The sequence below is a fragment of the Dendropsophus ebraccatus genome, chromosome 1, assembly GCF_027789765.1.
Source record: "Dendropsophus ebraccatus isolate aDenEbr1 chromosome 1, aDenEbr1.pat, whole genome shotgun sequence".
NCBI classification, from domain to species: Eukaryota; Metazoa; Chordata; class Amphibia; order Anura; family Hylidae; genus Dendropsophus; species Dendropsophus ebraccatus.
Window position 1 is genome coordinate 191,239,285 of NC_091454.1, and position 23,808 is coordinate 191,263,092.

A 23,808-nucleotide genomic window follows, 5' to 3' on the forward strand; every position below is an offset into this window, starting at 1 on the left:
ATGATTACTTGTACATTCTAAAGGCACTACAGAGAGAGCTGACCGGCGTTCCCTTGTGTCCTTGTACGGCCCCATATCCGACCCTTAGATGCAAAACCAGGCAGGCACAGCCTATGAACAGGACTGTAGTGGTGACATTTTGCTGGTAAAATGACGTAATCCTTGCTGGACTGTTATAAATGGAAAACATTAAACAGATGTGAACAGAGTCTAATATGGTCACCAGTACTGGTTTCTACTTTTCTACAACTCTAAAGTACAGTGGCAGATTTGCCTTGAGTTATAAGTTATCTACTTGTGATTACTTTAAAGGAATTGGCCACTTTATAGTAAAATTGCTCAGTGTACAGTATTAGTAAGTGTACTCACTGTATATACTGACAGCAGCTCCCTGTGTACCTCATAGAGCTAAACTCAGACTCCTCTCCTCCAGGCTGTGGTGAGTTTGTCCATAAGATGGCCGACATGGAGGAGCATGTGACCATACCCCGCCCCCAAATGTCCTTCATAGGCATAAACAGGCTCAGTGGTGGACACTGGGGGGTGGGGCATGGTCATATGCTCCTCCATGTCAGCCATCTTATGGACAGACTCACCACAGAGCAGGCCAGCCTTAAGAGGGGGTGTGTGATTTTAGCTCTATGAGGTACACAGGGAACTGCTGTCTGTAAGTACAGTGAGTACATTTACTAATCCTGTATACTGAACAATATTACTATAGAGGGGTCAACCCCTTTACGTTCAAGGGATGCCGTCACCTACAAACCACCTCCTATTAGTCTATAAACAATATTGAGTCTAAAGCTGGAATTTTTATCTTTCTATGTCCTTGCATTCCTTTGTTATAAGCCCTAAAACTAAGGAATCTAAGTAGTCCTCTCCATTATATTCTTGAGCTAAGTAGTCCTTTCTGTGCAGCAACATGCCCAGTTTTTAGGCTTAAAGCAGGAAAAAGCAAAGGAGTAGAATGCTACAAATTACAGATTTAGAATCAGCATGTTTTATCCTATTTACAGATGAATCAAATTTAGGAGTGGGTTGAAGGTGACAGAATCCCTTTGAGAGGCTTTTATGCTGAAATCCTACATTAAATGATCGGCAATTAATTTGTTAAATACTTGAATTTCAGAATGTTTTTTGTTCGAGAATGACGACATCTGTGGATTTTATATATTCAGATGACTAATAAATTTTATACTGTTAATTTCGCTTTTGTTTTCTTCTTAGAGCACAAATATAATCTTGGAGAATTTAGGGTTGTCTTAAAGGGGCTGTACCATAAAAACTAACTCTGTGTTCATACACTACTCCTAAGAAGTTAGGGATATTTGGCTTGGGGGTGAAATTTATGGAAAGCGTAAAAAGTTTCCGCTCCAGTATATCATGGATATATCATGGGGTATGTAAGTAGAAGCAGTAATGATGATTTCCTCATCTCAACACCAGTGGTGGGTATACCTCAACATGTCAGTGTCTCAATAACTTGTCATGTCCCCTGAGGATCAATTACAGCTTGACAATGATGCTATTTACAAGTCTTATTGTCTGCTAAGGCATGGCATCCCACTCTTCTTGAAGAACGGTCCTCAGGTCATTGAGGTTCTGGGGTACAGAGCTACGAGCCTCTACATGGTTACTCAGCTAATCTCATAGGTCTGTAGAAAGTGCGGACCACTCCATGTGAGGTCCCCCAGTCTCCAGCAGCAGTTCCCTAATGATGTGACCTCAATGAGCTGGAGCATTGTCCTCCATGAAGATGACATTAGGCGGCTGTGTTGCTCATTCAGAGACACAATGACTGGAATAATTATGTTAGTAGTATGGGCTTGTCACTGTACCATCCTCACTGTGTAGGGAAGTTCTGCATACACTAGATACACCTGTCCATACTGTAACATCACACCACTAGACACACCTGCCCACACTGTAACATCACCTCCACTAGACACACCTGCCCACACTGTAACCACCACTAGACACACCTGCCCACACTGTAACCACCACCACTAGACACACCTGCCCACACTAACACCACCACCACTAGACACACCTGCCCACACTAACAACACCCCTACTAGACACACCTGCCCACACTAACAACACCACCACTAGACACACCTGCCAACACTGTAACACCACCACTAGACACACCTGCCCATACTGTAACATCACCACCACTAGACACACCTGCCCACACTGTAACCACCACCACTAGACACACCTGCCCACACTAACACCACCACCACTAGACACACCTGCCCACACTAACAACACCCCTACTAGACACACCTGCCCACACTAACAACACCACCACTAGAGAAACAGATTGCTGAACTCAGGGAGAACAGCCAAATGACAACACTGCCGGCTGCTAATGAAAGCGCTCAATGCAGTGAAGTCCTAGGTGCATTGCCCCCTGGGAAACATGAGTATGCAAAAGAGGAGTCCGTGGAGCCTCATTGAAGAGTCTCAAAACACAGGACTAGTCAGATATCCCTCCGGGAAGGACCCAGCCAAGTGGCAGCTCCTGTTAGGAAACCACCAAATCCACCATATTAAGTGGCCCTATAAGTCAGTGTAATGACAAGGGATAAACCAAGGCTAGGTAACCATCCACAGACAGCTGTTTCGGGGTGTTGCCCCTCATCAGTGTGGAGCAGGATTCTGGCTTGGTGGGAGCAATGCCTAGCAGAGCCATAAGAGAAACAGATTGCTGAACTCAGGGAGAACAGCCAAATGACAACACTGCCGGCTGCTAATGAAAGCGCTCAATGCAGTGAAGTCCTAGGTGCATTGCCCCCTGGGAAACATGAGTATGCAAAAGAGGAGTCCGTGGAGCCTCATTGAAGAGTCTCAAAACACAGGACTAGTCAGATATCCCTCCGGGAAGGACCCAGCCAAGTGGCAGCTCCTGTTAGGAAACCACCAAATCCACCATATTAAGTGGCCCTATAAGTCAGTGTAATGACAAGGGATAAACCAAGGCTAGGTAACCATCCACAGACAGCTGTTTCGGGGTGTTGCCCCTCATCAGTGTGGAGCAGGATTCTGGCTTGGTGGGAGCAATGCCTAGCAGAGCCATAAGAGAAACAGATTGCTGAACTCAGGAAGAACAGCCAAATGACAACACTGCCGGCTGCTAATGAAAGCGCTCAATGCAGTGAAGTCCTAGGTGCATTGCCCCCTGGGAAACATGAGTATGCAAAAGAGGAGTCCGTGGAGCCTCATTGAAGAGTCTCAAAACACAGGACTAGCCAGATATCCCTCCGGGAAGGACCCAGCCAAGTGGCAGCTCCTGTTAGGAAACCACCAAATCCACCATATTAAGTGGCCCTATAAGTCAGTGTAATGACAAGGGATAAACCAAGGCTAGGTAACCATCCACAGACAGCTGTTTCGGGGTATTGCCCCTCATCAGTGTGGAGCAGGATTCTGGCTAGGTGGGAGCAATGCCTAGCAGAGCCATAAGAGAAACAGATTGCTGAACTCAGGGAGAACAGCCAAATGACAACACTGCCGGCTGCTAATGAAAGCGCTCAATGCAGTGAAGTCCTAGGTGCATTGCCCCCTGGGAAACATGAGTATGCAAAAGAGGAGTCCGTGGAGCCTCATTGAAGAGTCTCAAAACACAGGACTAGCCAGATATCCCTCCGGGAAGGACCCAGCCAAGTGGCAGCTCCTGTTAGGAAACCACCAAATCCACCATATTAAGTGGCCCTATAAGTCAGTGTAATGACAAGGGATAAATCAAGGCTAGGTAACCATCCACAGACAGCTGTTTCGGGGTGTTGCCCCTCATCAGTGTGGAGCAGGATTCTGGCTAGGTGGGAGCAATGCCTAGCAGAGCCATAAGAGAAACAGATTGCTGAACTCAGGGAGAACAGCCAAATGACAACACTGCCGGCTGCTAATGAAAGCGCTCAATGCAGTGAAGTCCTAGGTGCATTGCCCCCTGGGAAACATGAGTATGCAAAAGAGGAGTCCGTGGAGCCTCATTGAAGAGTCTCAAAACACAGGACTAGCCAGATATCCCTCCGGGAAGGACCCAGCCAAGTGGCAGCTCCTGTTAGGAAACCACCAAATCCACCATATTAAGTGGCCCTATAAGTCAGTGTAATGACAAGGGATAAACCAAGGCTAGGTAACCATCCACAGACAGCTGTTTCGGGGTATTGCCCCTCATCAGTGTGGAGCAGGATTCTGGCTAGGTGGGAGCAATGCCTAGCAGAGCCATAAGAGAAACAGATTGCTGAACTCAGGGAGAACAGCCAAATGACAACACTGCCGGCTGCTAATGAAAGCGCTCAATGCAGTGAAGTCCTAGGTGCATTGCCCCCTGGGAAACATGAGTATGCAAAAGAGGAGTCCGTGGAGCCTCATTGAAGAGTCTCAAAACACAGGACTAGCCAGATATCCCTCCGGGAAGGACCCAGCCAAGTGGCAGCTCCTGTTAGGAAACCACCAAATCCACCATATTAAGTGGCCCTATAAGTCAGTGTAATGACAAGGGATAAACCAAGGCTAGGTAACCATCCACAGACAGCTGTTTCGGGGTGTTGCCCCTCATCAGTGTGGAGCAGGATTCTGGCTAGGTGGGAGCAATGCCTAGCAGAGCCATAAGAGAAACAGATTGCTGAACTCAGGGAGAACAGCCAAATGACAACACTGCCGGCTGTTAATGAAAGCGCTCAATGCAGTGAAGTCCTAGGTGCATTGCCCCCTGGGAAACATGAGTATGCAAAAGAGGAGTCCGTGGAGCCTCATTGAAGAGTCTCAAAACACAGGACTAGCCAGATATCCCTCCGGGAAGGACCCAGCCAAGTGGCAGCTCCCGTTAGGAAACCACCAAATCCACCATATTAAGTGGCCCTATAAGTCAGTGTAATGACAAGGGATAAACCAAGGCTAGGTAACCATCCTTCCCGGAGGGATATCTGGCTAGTCCTGTGTTTTGAGACTCTTCAATGAGGCTCCACGGACTCCTCTTTAACACCACCACTAGACACACCTGCCAACACTGTACCACCACCACTAGACACACCTGCCCACACTGTAACACCACCACCACTAGACACACCTGCCCATACTGTAACATCACCACCACTAGACACACCTGCCCACACTGTAACACCACCACCACTAGACACACCTGCCCACACTGTAACATCACCACTAGACACACCTGCCCACACTGTAACACCACCTCCACTAGACACACCTGCCCACACTGTAACACCACCACCACTAGACACACCTGCCCACACTGTAACATCACCACTAGACACACCTGCCCACTGTAACCACCACTAGACACACCTGCCCACACTAACACCACCACCACTAGACACACCTGCCCACACTGTAACATCACCACCACTAGACACACCTGCCCACACTGTAACACCACCACCACTAGACACACCTGCCCACACTGTAACATCACCACTAGACACACCTGCCCACACTGTAACACCACCTCCACTAGACACACCTGCCCACACTGTAACACCACCTCCACTAGACACACCTGCCCACACTGTAACATCACCACTAGACACACCTGCCCACACTAACACCACCACCACTAGACACACCTGCCCACACTAACAACATCCCTACTAGACACACCTGCCCACACTAACACCACCACTAGACACACCTGCCAACACTGTACCACCACCACTAGACACACCTGCCCACACTGTAACATCACCATCACTAGACACACCTGCCCACACTGTAACACCACCCCTACTAGACACACCTGCCCACACTGTAACATTACAACTAGACACCTGCCCACACTGTAACACCTTCACTAGACACACCTGCCCACACTGTAACACCACCACCACTAGACACACCTGATGACTTTGTAACGTCACCACCATCAACACTATGTTTAGAGCAGGGATGGGGAACCTTTAGCCCTACAGCTGTTGCAAAACTACAGTTTCCATAATGCTTTGGCTGTCCAGGCATTATGGGAATTGTAATTTATCAACAGCTGGAGGGCTGAAGGTTCCCTATCCCTGGTTTAGAGAAGGTCACCTGTAAAGGTTAGAGTACACTTTAGGTTCACCCTGTGATTTCACCCCCAAACCAAATTTCCCTTTTTGTGAGTAGTGTATATGTGTCATATGCCTAGAACTATAGCCGACGCAGCTATAAAGGTGATAGGTGTTTGTTTTATCAACTATAACCTGTGTAAAGTGCTGCAGCTTCCATCTGTGCCCCCAGAGTAAGTGATGAGGCATCTGGCTAATGACTTACCTACGGCAACTATATAGATGCAGACATAAAACAGGAAAATCAGGGTCACCTTTCGGTTATTTTTGGTCTCATTCTGTAATTGTGGCGGTGTTTCTGTAAACACCACTGTGGTTGTGCTGTGATAATGTAATCTGTGATATACTGCCTCATAAACAACTATAGCCTATGCTAATTGCAGACATGTACAGTACCTGCATCAGCTCATATCATATAATGGCTGGAGTCCCAGAATTCAATTGTACTGATGTCTTTAAAGGGGTTATCCAGAGAAAATCTTTTTCTTTCAACTCACCTGGTTTCATAAAGTTATATAGATTTTGTAATATACTTCTATTTAAAAATTTCAAGTCTTCCCATACTTATCAGCTGCTGTATGTCCTTCAGGAAGTGTTGTTTTCTTTTCAGTCTGACACAGTGCTCTCTGCTGCCACCTCTGTGGAGAACAGGAACTGTCCAGAGCAGGAGAGGTTTTCTATAGGGATTTGTTACTGCTCTGGACAGTTCCTGTCTCGGGCAGAGATGTCAGCAGAGAGCACTGTGTCAGACTAGAAAGAAAAACAACATTTTCTGCAGGACATACAGCAGCTGATAGGTATGGGAAGACTTGAGATTTTAAAATAGAAGTAAATTACATATGCACATAACTTTCTGACACCAGTTGATTTGAAAGAAAAAGATTTTCGCTGGACAACCCCTTTAAAGCAGTTATCCTCATCAGAAAAAACACAGCTCCTGGTATTGCAATTTAGCTCCATTGACTTCAACAGAATTGAGCTACAAAAGCATGTGGCTATGGTGCTGACAGCAAGATTTAAGAATATAATGGGAGATTTATCAAACATGGTGTAAAGTGAAACTGGCTCAGCTGCCCCTAGCAACCAATCAGATTCCACCTTACATTCCTCGCAGACTCTTTGGAAAATGAAAGGTGGAATCTGATTGGTTGCTAGGGGCAACTGAGCCAGTTTCACGTTACACCGTGTTTGACAAATCTCCCCCATAGTCTATTATGGCATGACATTGACTGTGCATACCCATCATAATGCAGAGACTTTGTCTCTTAGGTTATGGGGTGGTGCACAAGGAGAGTTGAGCAGTTTCTGTTGCCACTTGTGATGCCCCCTCTATGTGCCATGTATTACATGGATGCCCATTCATGCGAATGGTTGGCATAAAGTGCTTTATGAGAAGCGTGCGGCTGCAGAGCCCTCCCCCCATAATAACAGCTGACTGCCGGGGTGAGAGAAGAGGCTGTCTGCATGAGACAGTATGAGCAAAGCCTGAGTGCTAAACACACTACGTACGTGACCGGAATAATCATGCGTCTAAACACCGGCTCCTTAGTAGCCTCAAAAACACCACTGTGATTTATAGTAATTTTCATAATGGACTTTATAGAGAACGACAAATGGGTTTTGCTATAATGTAGGAGAGATATTTTCGTATACAGGGTTGTTTATGGCGGGCAGGAAATTGCTGGGGTCTATGAGGCAGGTACAGTACATGAGGTAATGCAGCGCAGAGAGGAGGGCTGTCTGCAGCGGTTCATCTAAGGACAGGCCAGCTGAATGAACACCTCAGCCACAGCATTGTACTCTGCTGCCTCCTAGTGGTCATCTAATGCTCTGCTCAGGCTCAGCAGTTACAAGTACAGTACACAATTCTTATCTTTCTGGGTGTTCTATTTTTGCAGGTAGAATTTTTTTTGCAAACCTTCTAATAAAATAAAATAAAATAAAAATAGTATAAAATGTTTATACAGTGGTGCCTTGGTTTAAGAGTAACTTGGTTTAAGAGCTCTCAGTACTGGGTGGGTGCGGGAGTGATTGAGGGAGGGGCATGGTTTGCATAGCGGGGTCTACAGCACTGTATTCTGACCTAGGAAGTCTCCCTCACCTTCCAAATCATAGCAGATCCACTTCAGGCTGGGGCTTGCATCAGAGGACAGGACTGTGGAGGTAATCTCTCCATAGCTGTAACCCCTCTCTCCCCAGACAGAGAGTGCTGCTATACTGTGCCCACAACTGCCCTGCTCATTCCTTCATACTCCCTGCAGTCTCTGTCAGCCCTTGTGTTTCCCATCCTCTCCATTACTGTACAGTAACTTATAATATCACATATTCGGCAGTTTCTGAATGTCTGTTTCATCTGTTTTACATGTTACTCAGAATAAATCATTATTTTTGGGGTGTGGAACCAATTGTTTGCCTTTCTATGATTTCTTATGGGAAAATTAGCTTTGTTTTAAGAGTGGATTTAGATTACAAGCGTGGTCACGGAACGGATTATGCTCGTAATCCAAGGCACCACTGTACTCTATATATTAAAAGAAAAAACTGCCAAAAAGCAGCATAAAAAATTCCATGAAAAATTAGTATCTGCCTGAATCCAAAAGCAGATCTGTAAGTGGGATAACTGATATAAATAAGCCCATGGCCAGGCTTATCAGGATTTTGGGTATATCTTTCCTCCAGGAACCGCACCACTCGTCTGCATTTTCTGTTGCATTACAGCACAGTTTTATTGATGTTAAAAAAGGAGTTGTAATACCACACACAACCTGAGGACAGGGGTGACGCTCTTTTCAGAAAAAAAATCAGTTGTTTTCTAATCCTGTATAACTCCTTTAAGGAAGTTGTTTACTTGGCAGTACCTTTACCTACAGATTCCTGGTCTGCAAGCTATTGTATCCCTGAATCAGCCAATCTACCTACCAGCACATGAGGCAGTGGATGCAGATGGTTCTCTGGAGCTGAGAGCGGCACTTGACCTCACCACAACCATTGCTGCCATTCTTTTCCTATTAGTAACCAGAAGCAAACGAGATTTGGAGGGTTTTTTTTTTTTACATACTTGATCACAAGGTCACAGTGCACCTCTTAGCACACAGCAATGTACCTACCATCTACCAGCACAGGATAGAGGGGGAGATGGAACACCAGGGTCATATTTACATGCTTTCAGGATTAGACATCAAGCTTGAAGCTTCTTGTACAATTTTCTTATGATTTACAAGAGCTTCCAGATGGCTAGGATTGTCTGGATACAGGACACCCTACTGTACCTGTTCCGCCTCACTCTAAAAAAACTCTGCTGCAGCCTTGACCAAGAATATAGATGTAGGAACGCAGATTCCCCCCAACCACACTGCAGGGTAAAGACATTTTTGGGGAAATAAAATGGACACTATGTTGACAGGTGTAGTCCTCCAGCCTAGTGCCATGAATCATCCCATGAGACTCTGCACTCTTCCTTTGACCTCTCAATTCACAAGGAAAAAGTACAGTATGTGCTGTACGGGATATGATGGACAAGACAGGAGATGGTAATCTGTGTAGGGTAGTAGTAGTACAGTATGGGACATGATGGACAAGGCAGGAGATGGTAATCTGTGTAGGGTAGTAGTAGTACAGTATGGGACATGATGGACAAGGCAGGAGATGGTAATCTGTGTAGGGTAGTAGTAGTACAGTATGGGACATAATGGACAAGGCAGGAGATGTGCGGCTGTGTAGGGTAGTAGTACTACAGTATGGGACATGATGGATAAGGCAGGAGATGTGCGGCTGTGTTGGGTAGTAGTAGTAGTACAGTATGGGACATGATGGATAAGGCAGGAGATGTGCCGCTGTGTAGGGTAGTAGTACTACAGTATGGGACATGATGGATAAGGCAGGAGATGTGCGGCTGTGTAGGGTAGTAGTACTACAGTATGGGACATAATGGATAAGGCAGGAGATGTGCCGCTGTGTAGGGTAGTAGTAGTAGTAGTACTACAGTATGGGACATAATGGATAAGGCAGGAGATGTGCCGCTGTGTAGGGTAGTAGTAGTACTACAGTATGGGACATAATGGATAAGGCAGGAGATGTGCCGCTGTGTAGGGTAGTAGTAGTACTACAGTATGGGACATGATGGATAAGGCAGGAGATGTGCGGCTGTGTAGGGTAGTAGTAGTAGTACAGTATGGGACATGATGGACAAGGCAGGAGATGTGCGGCTGTGTAGGGTAGTAGTACAGTATGGGACATGATGGATAAGGCAGGAGATGTGCGGCTGTGTCGGGTAGTACTAGTACAGTATGGGACATGATGGATAAGGCAGGAGATGTGCGGCTGTGTAGGAGGGTAGTAGTACTACAGTATGGGACATGATGGATAAGGCAGGAGATTTGCCGCTGTGTAGGGTAGTAGTAGTAGTAGGAGTACAGTATAGGAAATGATGGATAAGACAGGAGATGTGGCGCTGTGTAGGGTAGTAGGAGTACAGTATGGGACATGATGGATAAGACAGGAGATGTGGCACTGAGTAGGGTAGTAGGAGTACAGTATGGGACATGATGGATAAGGCAGGAGATGTGGCGCTGTGTAGGGTAGTAGTAGTAGTAGTACATTATGGGACATGATGGATAAGGCAGATGTGCGGCTGTGTAGGGTAGTAGTACAGTATGGGACATGATGGATAAGGCAGATGTGCGGCTGTGTAGGGTAGTAGTACAGTATGGGACATGATGGACAAGGCAGGAGATGTGCGGCTGTGTAGGGAAGTAGTAGTACAGTATGGGACATGATGGACAAGGCAGATGTGCGGCTGTGTAGGGTAGTAGTGGTAGTACAGTATGGGACATGATGGACAAGGCAGATGTGCGGCTGTGTAGGGTAGTACAGTATGGGACATGATGGACAAGGCAGATGTGCGGCTGTGTAGGTTAGTAGTGGTAGTACAGTATGGGACATGATGTGCGGCTGTGTAGGGTAGTAGTAATAGTAGTACAGTATGGGACATGATGGATAAGGCAGGAGATTTGCCGCTGTGTAGGGTAGTAGTAGTAGGAGTACAGTATGGGACATGATGGATAAGACAGGAGATGTGCGGCTGTGTAGGGTAGTAGTGGTAGTACAGTATGGGACATGATGGACAAGGCAGATGTGCGGCTGTGTAGGTTAGTAGTGGTAGTACAGTATGGGACATGATGTGCGGCACAATTTTTAGAAACTATACTTAAGATTATGGATTTGAAGGGTTTTGTGAGATTCAGAATGTAATCTATTTGTGCTGAATTGGTTTGCTCTAGCAGATATGTATAATGACCATGGACACATGGCAGCAGGATAAGGCTCTGGTGCTCAAAGCCAAATTATATGTAAGAAAATACAGAACTCAAATCTTCTAACCGAAAACTTTTAATACAAAACAAAAAAAATATAAAAAAAGAAAAATCTGAAGTTACAGGGTTAAGAGGCCATCACAAACGTCATTCTTTCAGGACTGTGGGCATGTGCTGAGGCAGGGCCCACACCTTCCAGGACTTCATCTCCAGTCACAGTACTATACTCGCTCCAAGGCTTCTAACATAATGATGCTGTTCCCTCTTATAACCTGCCAGGAAAAACATATTGGTGTATGACATCAGCTGATGCACTATACATTACAGACTGTTTCTATGGTATATACTTGTCCTTCACAGCAGCAACCACTATGCATTAAACACAAGAAATCTTTATTAACCCCTTAAGGACCGGGCCAGTTGTCACTTTTGCGTTTTCTCCTCCTCGCCCTCTAAGAGCCATAACACTTATTTTCCAGCTACAGGGCCATGTGAAGGCTTGTTTTTTTCAGGAACAGGTCATTTGTAATAGCGTCTCTCAATCTGCCATAAAATGAAAGACGAAACCCCCAAAATATCATTTATCGGGTTAATTTGGGTCAAAAAATAATATTCCGCAAATTTTGGGTGGGGGGGGGGGGTTCCATGTTTACATAATGCACTTAACGGTAAAACTGACATTTTTTCTTTATTCTATAGGTCGGTCTAAGCACAGAGATATGCAGGTTTACTAGGTTTTCTATTTTTAATAGCAGTAAAACCTTTTTTTTGCAAATAGGTTTATTTAAAATGGTCCTATTGTGACTCATTGCGCTTTTATAAATTTCACCTATGGGGTCGTATGGGGCATCATTTTCTGCCTCATCATCTCTAGTTTTAATTCATAAAATTTTTTCTAGAGCAGATATTTATTTTTACATAAAATGTCATTTAAAAAAAGCAATCCGCTTTTTGTTCATGCCATTCACCGTGCGGGAACAATATTGTTTTATTTTAATAGATCGGATGATTATGCATGCTATGGTATATTAAATGTTAATTAACTTTGTTATTTTTACGTGTTTTATGTATAAAATTGGAATTTGGGGGGGGGGGGGGGATTTTAACTTTTATTGGGGGAAGGGGCTTTGGGACATTTTTTAAAACTTTTAGGTTTTTTTTTTTTACACAGTCTGCTTAGGGGACTTTTACAAACATTTATTGGATTCTATACACTGATCACTGCTATGCCATGTGATCTTCTCATAGAGCCTGCCTGTGGCAGACTATCAGACGATTGAAGACCTGACTGCACAGAGGAAGGTAAGAGACCTCCGGCAGTCAGACCATGCCAGACCAGTCAGACCAGGTAAGTGACCAGAGATGCTTCGGTCACTTACACTTAAGGGGGCTAAAGGTGGGTGGCCTCGCGAGGTGAGGGCTTGGCTGCAGATAGAAGCCGGACCTTACCTGCTATGGGGTGAGCTCAGCTCGTGAGCCCGCTCCACAGCCCGGTACCCCGGCGGGGCGTACATTTACATCCATTTGCGCCAAGGTTCAGGCAGCGGAGGCGTAAATGTATGCCCCGTGTCGTCAAGGGGTTAATATGGATGGGCTAGTGTTATATTTCACCGCTCAGCAAGTGGATGGTGGCTTCACTTTGCGCTGCAGATACTTGCCCATGCATTTCAATGAGCTGACATACAGCGGGATTGTCAAACTCAACGTCGTTAACCCCTGTGGCCCGGAGCATACATTACCTGCCCCTGCTTCCTTAGGGGCCCCTCGGCGGTCAGCAGGTAATGTATGCTCGGGGGTTGCGGGGGTTAACAGCGCTAAGTTTGACATACTCGCAGTGGGATGACAATCCCGACATGTATCTGCACCGAGAAATCCGCTGCAGATACATTGTGTGTGAATGCACCCTAACGGCATGTGCACACTACAGAAGCCGGGCATATCACTGCAGCTTTCCCCCACTAGCAGGCAATTTCACCCATGCCATAGACTCCATTCTATGCAAAGGCAGTTTCCGCCATGCGCGGCCGGGGCTCTGCTTGAAGTTCCACCACTTTTAGTGAACGGGCCCACTATATTAAAAGGGGTTTGTCATCATGGATACCTTCTCTTGGTTGAACGCCTGAATCCCCTGTGTGAAGGGAGTGGTAGTCAGACTGCTGTTCCATCCACTGGCTATGTAAGTGCAGATAGCAAGGTACAGCCCTTGGTTTTTGCTGGCACTGCCATAGCCAATAGTGAGAGTTGCAGCCACCTATGCACACTACCCTTCCATTCTGACGTCTTGCTTCTGAGACCACAGGGGTGCAGGGTGGCAAAGCCTCTTTAATGACAACCTACAGGGGTGTCAGGCTATCACCCCCATCCATAGATAACCAGACTAGGACAGTGGTCTTTGACCTCCCTCTGTTGGTGATCACAGAAGCATATCAGGCCCTGCACCACCTTATACCGCACTGAGGTTACTATTACATTATCCCATCAGCTACAGGCCTGAGAAGCCATCACACTTACCACCATGCCAATGTTGTTCTGGTGGCCGCTTCCAGACACCTCTGTGCACTCATCTACCACCAGGTTCATGAATGGGTCAAACCCTCTCAGAATCCCTTGTACATGTCGTCCGCCATTGAGTTTCACTGCAGAATAAATAACAGAAAAATACATGAGCTTGCAAATATATAGATGCACAAAAATGATATAATCTATAATCCTATAGACTGTAGAAGTGATGATGGAGAAGAGTAAAGGACAAGCTATGCTTATAGATAGGTCTGGGGTCCCCGCATCTACCTCTTATACATTAGGTACACACAGATGATACTTACATGACAGCTTCTTGTCCATGAACCTACGAGAAAAAATGAATTCAGGGTTAGCAACCGAGATCTATAAGTTACATACAGGAATAATGTGTATAGCAGAACATGGCTCTAGTACTGCCTTATTAAAGGGGTTTCCGGCACTCTGTCTCCACAAGGTGGGTGGCAGCAGCAGAAACATAATATAGAATCTATACATACCCGTCCATGTGCATTCCAGCATCACCGACTCACTGATCACCGCCGGGAGAAACAGGAGAGCGTCCATAGTCAGTGAGCTGGTGATGCTGCTCTGCACATAGATGGGTATGTATAGATTCTGTATTATGTTCCCTATGCCGGATCTAGATTTTTAGCATTGGACGGAGTTCCTTTTTAACCAGACATTAGCCACACATCTCTTATTACACAGGGAGATGTGCAGCCTGCGGTATACTGTTTCCGAGCTTGTCCAGCATCTAATTGCTGGCTCTACTACAAGAGGCGATAGCTTTCTATATTGGGCAGTTAGTCTGTGTAATAGAGCCTTTATGGACCCATACGACCAACACATAGGCTCTTAAAGGGAACCAATCAGCCCAATTGGGCTGATATGGTTCCCTGGAGTGCTGTATAAAGTTCCTGCAGCAGCCGCGGCACGTACCGGCTGCAGCTGCTGCATAAGATTTATACAGGAGAAAAAAAAAGTTTATTAACCCAGGTGCATGACAGGCAGAGGCGGGGAGGTAGTCATCTGGGCGATTCCCCGCCAGTCACTAGTCACCACTCTCTGCCTGTCAGCGCGCTCTGAGGGGATGATTGACAGGCAGACAGGTCAGTCATTGCTAGTGGTCGCACATTATCCTGTGTAAACATGGGATGTGTGTCTGGCAATGATAAAGTTAAAGGGATACTCAAGTCACCTGGTGTCAGGAAATGATATAGATTTGTAATTTACTTCTTTAAAAGAAAAAATCTCCAGTCTTCCAGTACTGATCAGCTGCTGTATGTCCTGCAGGAAGTGGAGGATTATCTCCAGTCTGGAGAGCAGGAGAGGTTTTCTATGGGGATTTACTGCTATTCTGGACAGTTCCTGACACAGACAGAGGTGGCAGCAGAGAGCACTGTGTAAGGCCCCATTCACACGTCCGTGTCAGTTTTTACTGTCAGGAAATCCTGATCAGGAGGCCTCAAAAGCCATCAGGAAAGTATCAGGATTTGCTGACAGTAATCCGTTTTTACCTTCAGGAAACCATCAGAAAAAGCCTTCAGGATTTCCTGATGGAAAAAAAAGAAAAGAAGTGATTTCAATATGGTCTAGTATGCCAACATACATCACACGTACCCACATCGCCCCTCGTGTACCCTGCCACTGCACCCCCCTCGTGTACCCTGCCACTGCGCCCCCCTCGTGTACCCTGCCACTGCGCCCCCCTCGTGTACCCTGCCACTGCGCCCCCCTCGTGCACCCTGCCACTGCGCCCCCCTCGTGTACCCTGCCACTGCGCCCCCCTCGTGCACCCTGCCACTGCGCCCCCCTCGTGCACCCTGCCACTGCGCCCCCCTCGTGTACCCTGCCACTGCGCCCCCCTCGTGTACCCTGCCACTGCGCCCCCCTCGTGTACCCTGCCACTGCGCCCCCCTCGTGCACCCTGCCACTGCGCCCCCCTCGTGCACCCAGCCACTGCGCCCCCCTCGTGCACCCAGCCACTGGGGGGGGGGGGGAGGTTGGGAGGGGTTTGCCCACGGGTCGTATAGTGCTCGGTCCATCCTGGGGTGGGGAGCGTGTGTGCAGAGGGGGGGGGGGGGATTGGGGGGGGGGGGATTGGGGGGGGTCAGCAGGAGGCTGGGGGTGCCGGTGCAGACCAAGGACCAGGAAGCGGCAGCAGGAGGCCGGGGGAGCCGGGTGCAGGCAGGTGAGTTCTGGGGGAGAGGGGTTCAGGCGGTGGGGGTGCACAGGCAATCCTGAACCCCGGGCGCTTTCCTGACATGCATCAGGAAAGGGTCCGGGGCTCCGGCACTCCCATAGACTTCTATGGGGACGTCCAGGCCGGAAATCCGGGCAAAAATAGGACATGTCCTTTTTTTTCCGGAAAAATCCAGAAGGGTGTCCGTGACTAATAGAAGTCTATGGGCCCGGAAAACCGTCCGGATTTCCTGATAGGAAATCCGGGTTGTTTTTCCAGACGTGTGAAGGGGGCCTAAGACTGGAAAGAATACACCACTTCCTGTAGGACATACAGCAGCTGATAAGTACTGGAAAGCTTGAGATTATTTAAAACAGAAAGTTACAAATCTGTATAACTTTCTGACACCAGTTGATTTGAAGGTGGTCAGTAGTCTCCTGTGGTTTCCGCACAGTGTGGACGACGTTATTATGATCCACATGGAAATTCTGTGCAGAAAATCAGCAGGAAGTACCCCACGTTTCCTCCTACGATGCAACCAATCAGAATCCGGCTCTCATCCTCATACATCCAATGGTGTATGTAAGCGGCAATCTGATTAGTCGCTACCCCGCCACCTCTCCCTCCCTGTACACGTGCAGGAGCCCCCGCAGCCATCCGTCCCAGAAGCCTCCTGGGGCCCGGACAGGCAGACTCCCGCTCCCTCCCGTCCCGTCCCGTCCCGTCTCACTTCTTCAGCTCGGGCGGGTGCGCTTTGCTCATTTTCTCTCCCCGTGTGGCGCCGGTTCAGATCACACAACCGCCTGGTAGCCCGCGACGACGTACAAAGGACGCACACTGCTGACGTCACGGGAAGCGGAAGAGGCGGAGACGACTGAGCCGTCAGCCATTTTTGTTTTGGGCGAAAATACCCGAGCTGTAAAAGACAAGGCCGCATACTAAGTCACCGAGCTAATGACACCCATTTATAGCATTATATATAGCTATAGCATTACACGTCATCGTTATTGCTCGATTAGGATTGTAAAAAGTGTGAGGGTCCTTTCCTGCCCGAAACAAACATGGCGGTTGGTGATGCCAAGGCGTCCTAGGATACAGGAAGTGACGTAGTAAGGGCGGAAGCTTGCTGTGCATGCCCTTGGATCCCATGCTGGTGCATGCTGTAAGGCAGAAATGGCTGAGGAATTTCAGAACCGGCTGCAGAATGCGGTGGATGTGATGGTGAAGACTCTGGAGAGGGAGAATATAAGGAAAATGCAGGTGAGAAGACGCATGGGCTGCACTAGTGTGACTGAGCCTGTAACCCATGCCATACAGTGCACTGATGTAGAGAATGAGAGCACAGGCGTGGTGGATTAGTTGTCAGATAATTTTCTAATATATTTCTTACTATTTATTCTTTGTAGAAGTTGTATTAATTGCCGGAAATGACATCCTCCCTGTGCAGCAGTGGTCTCCTACATGTGGTAAATACAACTGCCAGGATTCCCATTACACACTGGTAACCTTCAGCTGGCATGGCATGCTGGGAGTTGTAGTTTTTCAGCTGCTGGAGATGCTCATGTTGTAGGTCACTGCTGTACAGTAAGCTGGATTGGTGAACAGGTTACACTTGCTTAGATGTAGTAGGGAAGATTTATCAAACATGTTGTAAAGTGAAACTGGCTCAGTTGCCCCTAGCAACCAATCAGATTCCACCTTTTATTTTCCAAAGAGTGTGAGGAATGAAAGGTGGAATCTGATTGGTTGCTAGGGGCAACTGAGCCAGTTTCACTTTACACCATGTTTGATAAATCTCCCCCAGTATGTATATGTGTGTGTGTGTGTGTGTGTGTATATATATATATATATATATATATATATATATAGAGCAGAACTCCACTCCCACAGTATAGATATGTCCATGTTGTGTAACCTTGTCCATATAAAACATCAGAGAAATCACCTGTATGCAGTTCACTAGTCTGTCCATAGGGTGGCAGACTTCTACCGAATCATTGTAAGTACTGTATAAGAGATTTCCTCAAAGTTAGTCAATCCACATTCTGCAAAGTTTTTTTCCCTTATTTTCTTCTGACTTTAGATAAATGTACGGTAGTTGGATTTGTTGCAGAAGTGCTCAGATCCACAGAACAATCTTCCACAAGCTATAAATGATGTCTATTAATTGTAGGTTAAAGGGAAACTATAAGCAGGTTAGATAATAATAATAATATTTATTTGTATAGCGCCAACAGATTCCGCAGCGCTTATTTAAATATATATAAATACATTACAGGTTATATATTAAATTATACAATGAATAAATTACAACAACAAATTAGAGACCTGCTCTCAAGAGCTTACAGGCTAGGATGACTGGGAGTAACACGAGAGGCAACAAGTGCTTTATTTGTCAATGTTCCAGTCATTGTACATGGATTCTTTAAGTGCCTATAGGCGGCTGGGCAAGCCAGTCACAAGCCATTTTCTAAGCTCAGATGACAAGGACAGTGTACCTAGCACCGAAGAAGTTATAGAGAGGATGGAGAAGGGATAGCAAAGGGAGACGAGATTACAAAATGTTATAAGCACGCCTGAAGAGATGGGTCTTTAGGGCACACTTAAAACTGGGGATGTTGGAAATAAGTCTGAGGTCTTTGGGTAAAGAGTTCCAGAGAACTGGTGCAGCACGAGAGAAGTCTTGGAGGCGGGAATGAGAAGTTCGGATTAAAGAAGAGGTTAGTGTGAGGTCATTTGCAGAGCGCAGAGCACGGGAAGGATGAATCTAACCCACGGATCGCTTCCTGTTGAGCATGGGGCTCTGAGGATGAAGGTACGCCTCTTTCCTTCATCCTCAGTGCCATTCTTGTGCAGTTTGTAGTATAATCCTGTGTCCAGTAAGGCCATTAAGAGCACTGGGGATGGGGGTACTGCCCCTGGCCAGCCCTCCTCTTCTAATGACTGGTAGAGCCATGTCTAATGTGAACATATCCTGAAGAAGATCTGCACTATAAAGAGGCTCACTCCAGTGTGAGGCCATTCATCCTGACAACGAAGGTAATTTGTCACCCAGATCAATGAAGTAGCTACACACATTCTCCACATTTTTTATGGGACATGTTAGTATAGCAGAATTCATTACATGGAAGCCCTATAGAGAGTGATCAGAGCCCTAACTGCAGACCTGCACTGCTTCTCCCTTCATCTGATCTCCGTTATCCGGATTGGCAGGATCCCAGCCTTCTGACCCCCACCGATCAGCTATTTATTTTGATGTTGGGGTAACCCTTCTAAGTAAGGGCTTTTGCACACTGAGTAAAAGAGGTGGAATTTACCAACGGAGTTCATACGGTGGATTCCGCTTGTCATTCTGCCTGTCCTATTGCTTTAATGGGATTTCTCGTGCACCTCAGCTCTCCGCTCAAAGAATGAACATGTTCAGAGGCGCAAGAAAATCGTTCACCCTATTACACAGAGCGATGATCGTTACTTATGATCGTTCTTGCGGTCGTTTTGTCGTTGCTACTGCGTTCGTTTCAGCTATGACGTCTTATTACACCGAATGATGTGCAAACGATCAAACGTTAAAAATAGGTCCAAACTCTATCAAGCGACCAACAATTTCTTGTTGGTTGTTTAATCGTTGTCTCCTATTACACAAAGCAATTATCGTTCAATTATGAACGATCTAGCTATTTTTCGAACGATAATCGTTCCGTGGAATAGGGCCCTAAGTGGGGCTGTCGCTATCCCCAGGGAAATAGAAGGACTTTGTTGCCCATCACAAGAGATGAATAGATTTCCCGCCCTTGCCATGTTTTTGCGGTTTACAGGGCTGACCTGATTCCTCTGATAAGATATATTCACAGGAGCATTAGGATAATGATAGGCAGACCATGGTAGTCGGGAGTAGGGCATCATCCTACTGGACTCTGTTTTGTTTGCCTAAAAGGAAAAGTACGACTTGTCCTTTCTTATTGACTGTCTGGTTAATGTTTGCTGGGATGTGTAAGTGTCTGTTGGGATCTGCTCTTTACACTGTGATATTGTTTAATATGCACAAAATGAATCAATATTAATACCCGATTCTGTGTAAAAATAAATAAATAAAAGGAAACACTACTTGTGTATTTGATGAGTTCAAGAAGTTATCTCCATTCCCCTTGGATTCTTCTTGCAGGGGAAGATGTTCCGGTGTAGCGCCGAGTGCTGTGACAATGACAAGGCCTCCATGCAACAAGTGCACAACTGCATAGAGCGCTGCCATGCCCCGCTCGCACAGGCGCAGAGTCTGGTCACCAGCGAGCTGGAGAGGTTTCAGGTAAGTCTCCTGCATAGATTGATGCTATGAAATATCACATTGAACCTTCGGTATAATCCAGCAGAGGGCAGCAAATCTCCACTTTAAGATGTGTCCCTGGTCAAAGGGACAATACTATGCACAGTAATTTAACTCACAAGGGTTGTATCAAAAAGCGTAAGAACATGTTATGATGATGCAGCATATTGATTGACCCTTTCTTGTTGCCGATTTTTTTTCTTATTCTCTAAGAGCTGCATTTTTTGAACCTTCTGTTTTAAAAATGAGAAACGTTGTATTTTTCCAAAATAAAAAACTTTGTTTATTTTTTTAAAACTTACACTTTTAGTCCTCCTAGTGGACTTGAACAAAAAAATAAGTAGTTGCTTGTATAATACACTACAGTACTGTATATAACAGTGTATTGTGTTTTGTAGCCTCACCATAGCCGATCCTGCCTTTAAAACAGGGGTGGGGAACCTTTTCCATGTCTAGGGCCGGTCGGGCATTAATAAAATCATTCGAAGGCCGCACTCAATGTTATACCATGCGTGGCAGTTAGTAGCGTGGGTTTGCAGCACCTGGGGCAAGGCAAGGTATTGTTCCCCTAGTGCCCCTGCTATTGTAGTTAACCCTCTGTGATGCCCCTTGTACCTGATGTGAATCCTTAGTGATGCCCAGTAGCCAGAGTTAACCCCCAGTGATGCCCCTGGTAGCCTAATTAACCCCCCCAGTCATGTCCCTGGTAGCCTAGTTAACCCCCTCAGTCATGTCCCTGGTGGCCTAGTCAACCCCCCAGTCATGTCCCTGGTGGCCTAGTTAGCCCCCCAGTCATGTCCCTGGTGGCCTAGTTAGCCCCCCAGTCATGTCCCTGGTGGCCTAGTTAAGCCCCTCAGTCATGTCCCTGGTAGCCTAGTTAACCCCCCCAGTCATGTCCCTGGTAGACTAGTTAAGCCCCTCAGTCATGTCCCTGGCAGCCTAGTTAACCCCCAGTGCCTGCCCCAAATAAAAAAAATAAACTCACCTTTCCTCCGCTCCCACGCTGTCCAGGTCCTCTTCTCCCTCCTCTTCTGTGCCGGTCTTCTCCTGCAGGCGGCGTGCGATGAAATGACGTCATCGCGCGCGGCCCGCAGGAGTCAGAAGCTCTGCTGGGATGCACTCACAGCATCCTCCTGGCAGCTGTCACAGATACAGGAGGATGCGGTGAGTGTTGGCTCCTTCTCCTCCAGAGCGCCGCACGTCACAGGGGAGCCGCGGGCCGCATCCAGAGGTGTCAGGGGCCGGATGCATCCCGCGGGCCGGAGGTTCCCCACCCCTGCTTTAAAAGGACGTGACTGCTTAGTAACAGTGATGTCTAGACACTGGAGCATTTCTTGAAAGTTGTTGTAAGTAAAAACTTATGTACGTACATATTGGATAGAAGTAGGTTTGTGGCGTAATACCTGTTGAAAGAATGATCGTGTGTTACACAATTCTTGCACAGACACTCAGCCATACTTGGTCCATATTGGTCTGTACAGCTATTCAACCAGGTTACACATGATAAGTGATGCTGGATGAACAGTCTTTTTAAGGACATTCTTTGATCTTTCCAGAACAAAAGATCCTTTTGGACGCTTAGGGCCCTTTTACATGATTACACTGATTATTGGCAAAGAGCATTCCTAGAAACACTCCTTAGGCTTCATTCACATGTACAGGATCCGCAGCAGATTTGATGGTGCAGATTTGATGCTGTGTTCAGTTATTTAGATCAAATCTGATGTGGATCTGCCACATAAAATCTGCTGCGATACAGTGAGTGAGGCTACCCTTCGGGCCTATTCCACGGAACGATTATCCCTCGGTGGAGTAGAGAAAACGATCAGCTGATGATCGTGTGTTAAGCTGATCGTTTATTTAGGCCCAAACCTAAAATCATTTGTCACCCACAGCGCATAGCTTCGTGGAATAGCGGTGCGCGGCTGGCTGCCGACGTTTTGAGAAGCAGCATACATTACTTAGCAGGGCTTCTCCTCCGCTCCGTCTTCCTCCCCGGGTCCCGCAGCTTCGTTGCGGCCTGACTGAGCTGTCAGACCGCTCAGCCAATCACTGGCCAGGATCGATAACTACATCCCTACAGCCCTCGTTAAACGATCATCGGGCCGTGGAATAGGCCCAGTAAACGAACGCTGATCTAGCAGATCGCGCTAGTTTACACTGTTGATCGGACCCGTGCAATAAGGCCCTTAGGCTGATAATCGGTCTGTGTAAAAGCGACAGAGATCAGCTGAGGAGCCAACAAACACCTGCTTGTCGGCTGATCTTCTGTGCAGGTGGTAAAATTTAATGCTATTGGCCACTGATAGCGATAAATGGCCGCAGAAATGATGCAGCTAAAGCTTTGGCTGTCCAGGCATGATGGGAATTGTAGTTTTGCAACAGCTGGAGGGCCTGAGTTTGACACCCCTGGATAAGGTTGTCTGTACAGACACCTGATTGGCCATATGTGATTCACCTCTCTTTATCCTGATATTAAAAGTTTGCCTATATTCTAAATTCCTGTTCTCTTCACCCTAGGATCGCCTGGGCCGCTGTACAATGCACTGCAATGACAAAGCAAAGGATTCCCTTGATTCTGGCAGCAAGGAATCACAGGCCAGAGCCCAGCTTGAGAGCTGTGTGATGAAATGTGCAGAAGACCACATGAACCTTATCCCCAGCATGACCAAGAAGTTGAAGGATTCTTTAGTTGAAGCCGACAGAAAGACCTCCTAAACATGTGTCCATGAGATTGTGATAGAAGTTATCCTGTCTTGGGGGCACAGCATTGGCCCCTGCAGATGATTTCAGATGAAATGGCTAGGACTATACTTTCCATGGTTTTGGAGATAGTGGAGAGAGTCCATCAGTCGTGTCTCATGCTCTGCCTCCATTTGGCAAATCCAAAAATATACATTTCATTTTTTTTCTCCCATAGTGAAATATGTAAAATTGAGGAAGAAGAAAATAACCTTTGACATTTCAGCTGGAAGATTTGTCTGGTGACTGTGATAACAATGTATATTGTGGTCCTACATAATCGTGATGTCGCACTCAGAGAAAGGAATCGCAAATGAAATGATCCAAAATGTTGTAATATGATTTTATCTCTTATTTAAAGGGGTTATCTGATCTTTAAAAAAATGTGCAAAATTGATTTACATACAGTAAGATGATATACTGTATATAAAAAACCAGTATACTGATGTACTGTCTGTAGCTGGGATGTCTCTGTAAACCAGCCGCACGTGCTGTCACATAACCTTGTATACATGGTTACTCTTATACCCGTTGTTCCAAGGCATTTCCCTCTTGATCTCTGTGCGAGGAGGAATGGTGTTGCACTTGCTGGATATCAGATGTGCAGTGTCCTAGTAGCAGATTTGTGTTGTGTGTGTGAAGACAGCAAGTACTTATAGG

General features: G+C 46.5%; 3 protein-coding genes across 3 annotated transcripts in view; 1 reads left to right on the forward strand and 2 right to left on the reverse strand.

The window, feature by feature from the left end:
• TIA1 (TIA1 cytotoxic granule associated RNA binding protein) overlaps window positions 1-23,808 on the reverse strand; it is a 117,141-nt gene that overhangs the window by 71,639 nt on the left and 21,694 nt on the right. The window lies entirely within an intron of this gene.
• On the reverse strand, window positions 11,441-16,935 carry SNRPG (small nuclear ribonucleoprotein polypeptide G). Its single transcript, XM_069942836.1, has 4 exons — window positions 16,816-16,935; window positions 14,206-14,228; window positions 13,892-14,016; window positions 11,441-11,652 (listed from the first exon to the last, which is right to left on the reverse strand). Exons 1-4 carry the CDS (start codon window positions 16,845-16,847, stop codon window positions 11,602-11,604), a joined length of 231 nt encoding a protein of 76 aa, XP_069798937.1. The 5' UTR covers window positions 16,848-16,935; the 3' UTR covers window positions 11,441-11,601.
• On the forward strand, window positions 16,808-23,595 carry FAM136A (family with sequence similarity 136 member A). The gene is made up of 3 exons (XM_069942826.1): window positions 16,808-17,345; window positions 20,248-20,388; window positions 22,927-23,595. Exons 1-3 carry the CDS (start codon window positions 17,259-17,261, stop codon window positions 23,122-23,124), a joined length of 426 nt encoding a protein of 141 aa, XP_069798927.1. The 5' UTR covers window positions 16,808-17,258; the 3' UTR covers window positions 23,125-23,595.

Coding starts and splice junctions, on each gene's coding strand:
- SNRPG (XM_069942836.1), bottom strand. CDS start 16,847: ATGAGCAAAGCGCACCCGCCCGAGCTGAAGAA. Junction 14,229..16,815: donor CACCCGCCCGAGCTGAAGAA/GTGAGACGGGAC, acceptor TTTTTCTCGTAG/GTTCATGGACAAGAAGCTGT. Junction 11,653..13,891: donor AGAACAACATTGGCATGGTG/GTAAGTGTGATG, acceptor TTTTCCTGGCAG/GTTATAAGAGGGAACAGCAT.
- FAM136A (XM_069942826.1), top strand. CDS start 17,259: ATGGCTGAGGAATTTCAGAACCGGCTGCAGAATGCGGTGGATGTGATG. Junction 17,346..20,247: donor AGAATATAAGGAAAATGCAG/GTGAGAAGACGC, acceptor TTCTTCTTGCAG/GGGAAGATGTTCCGGTGTAG. Junction 20,389..22,926: donor GCGAGCTGGAGAGGTTTCAG/GTAAGTCTCCTG, acceptor TCTTCACCCTAG/GATCGCCTGGGCCGCTGTAC.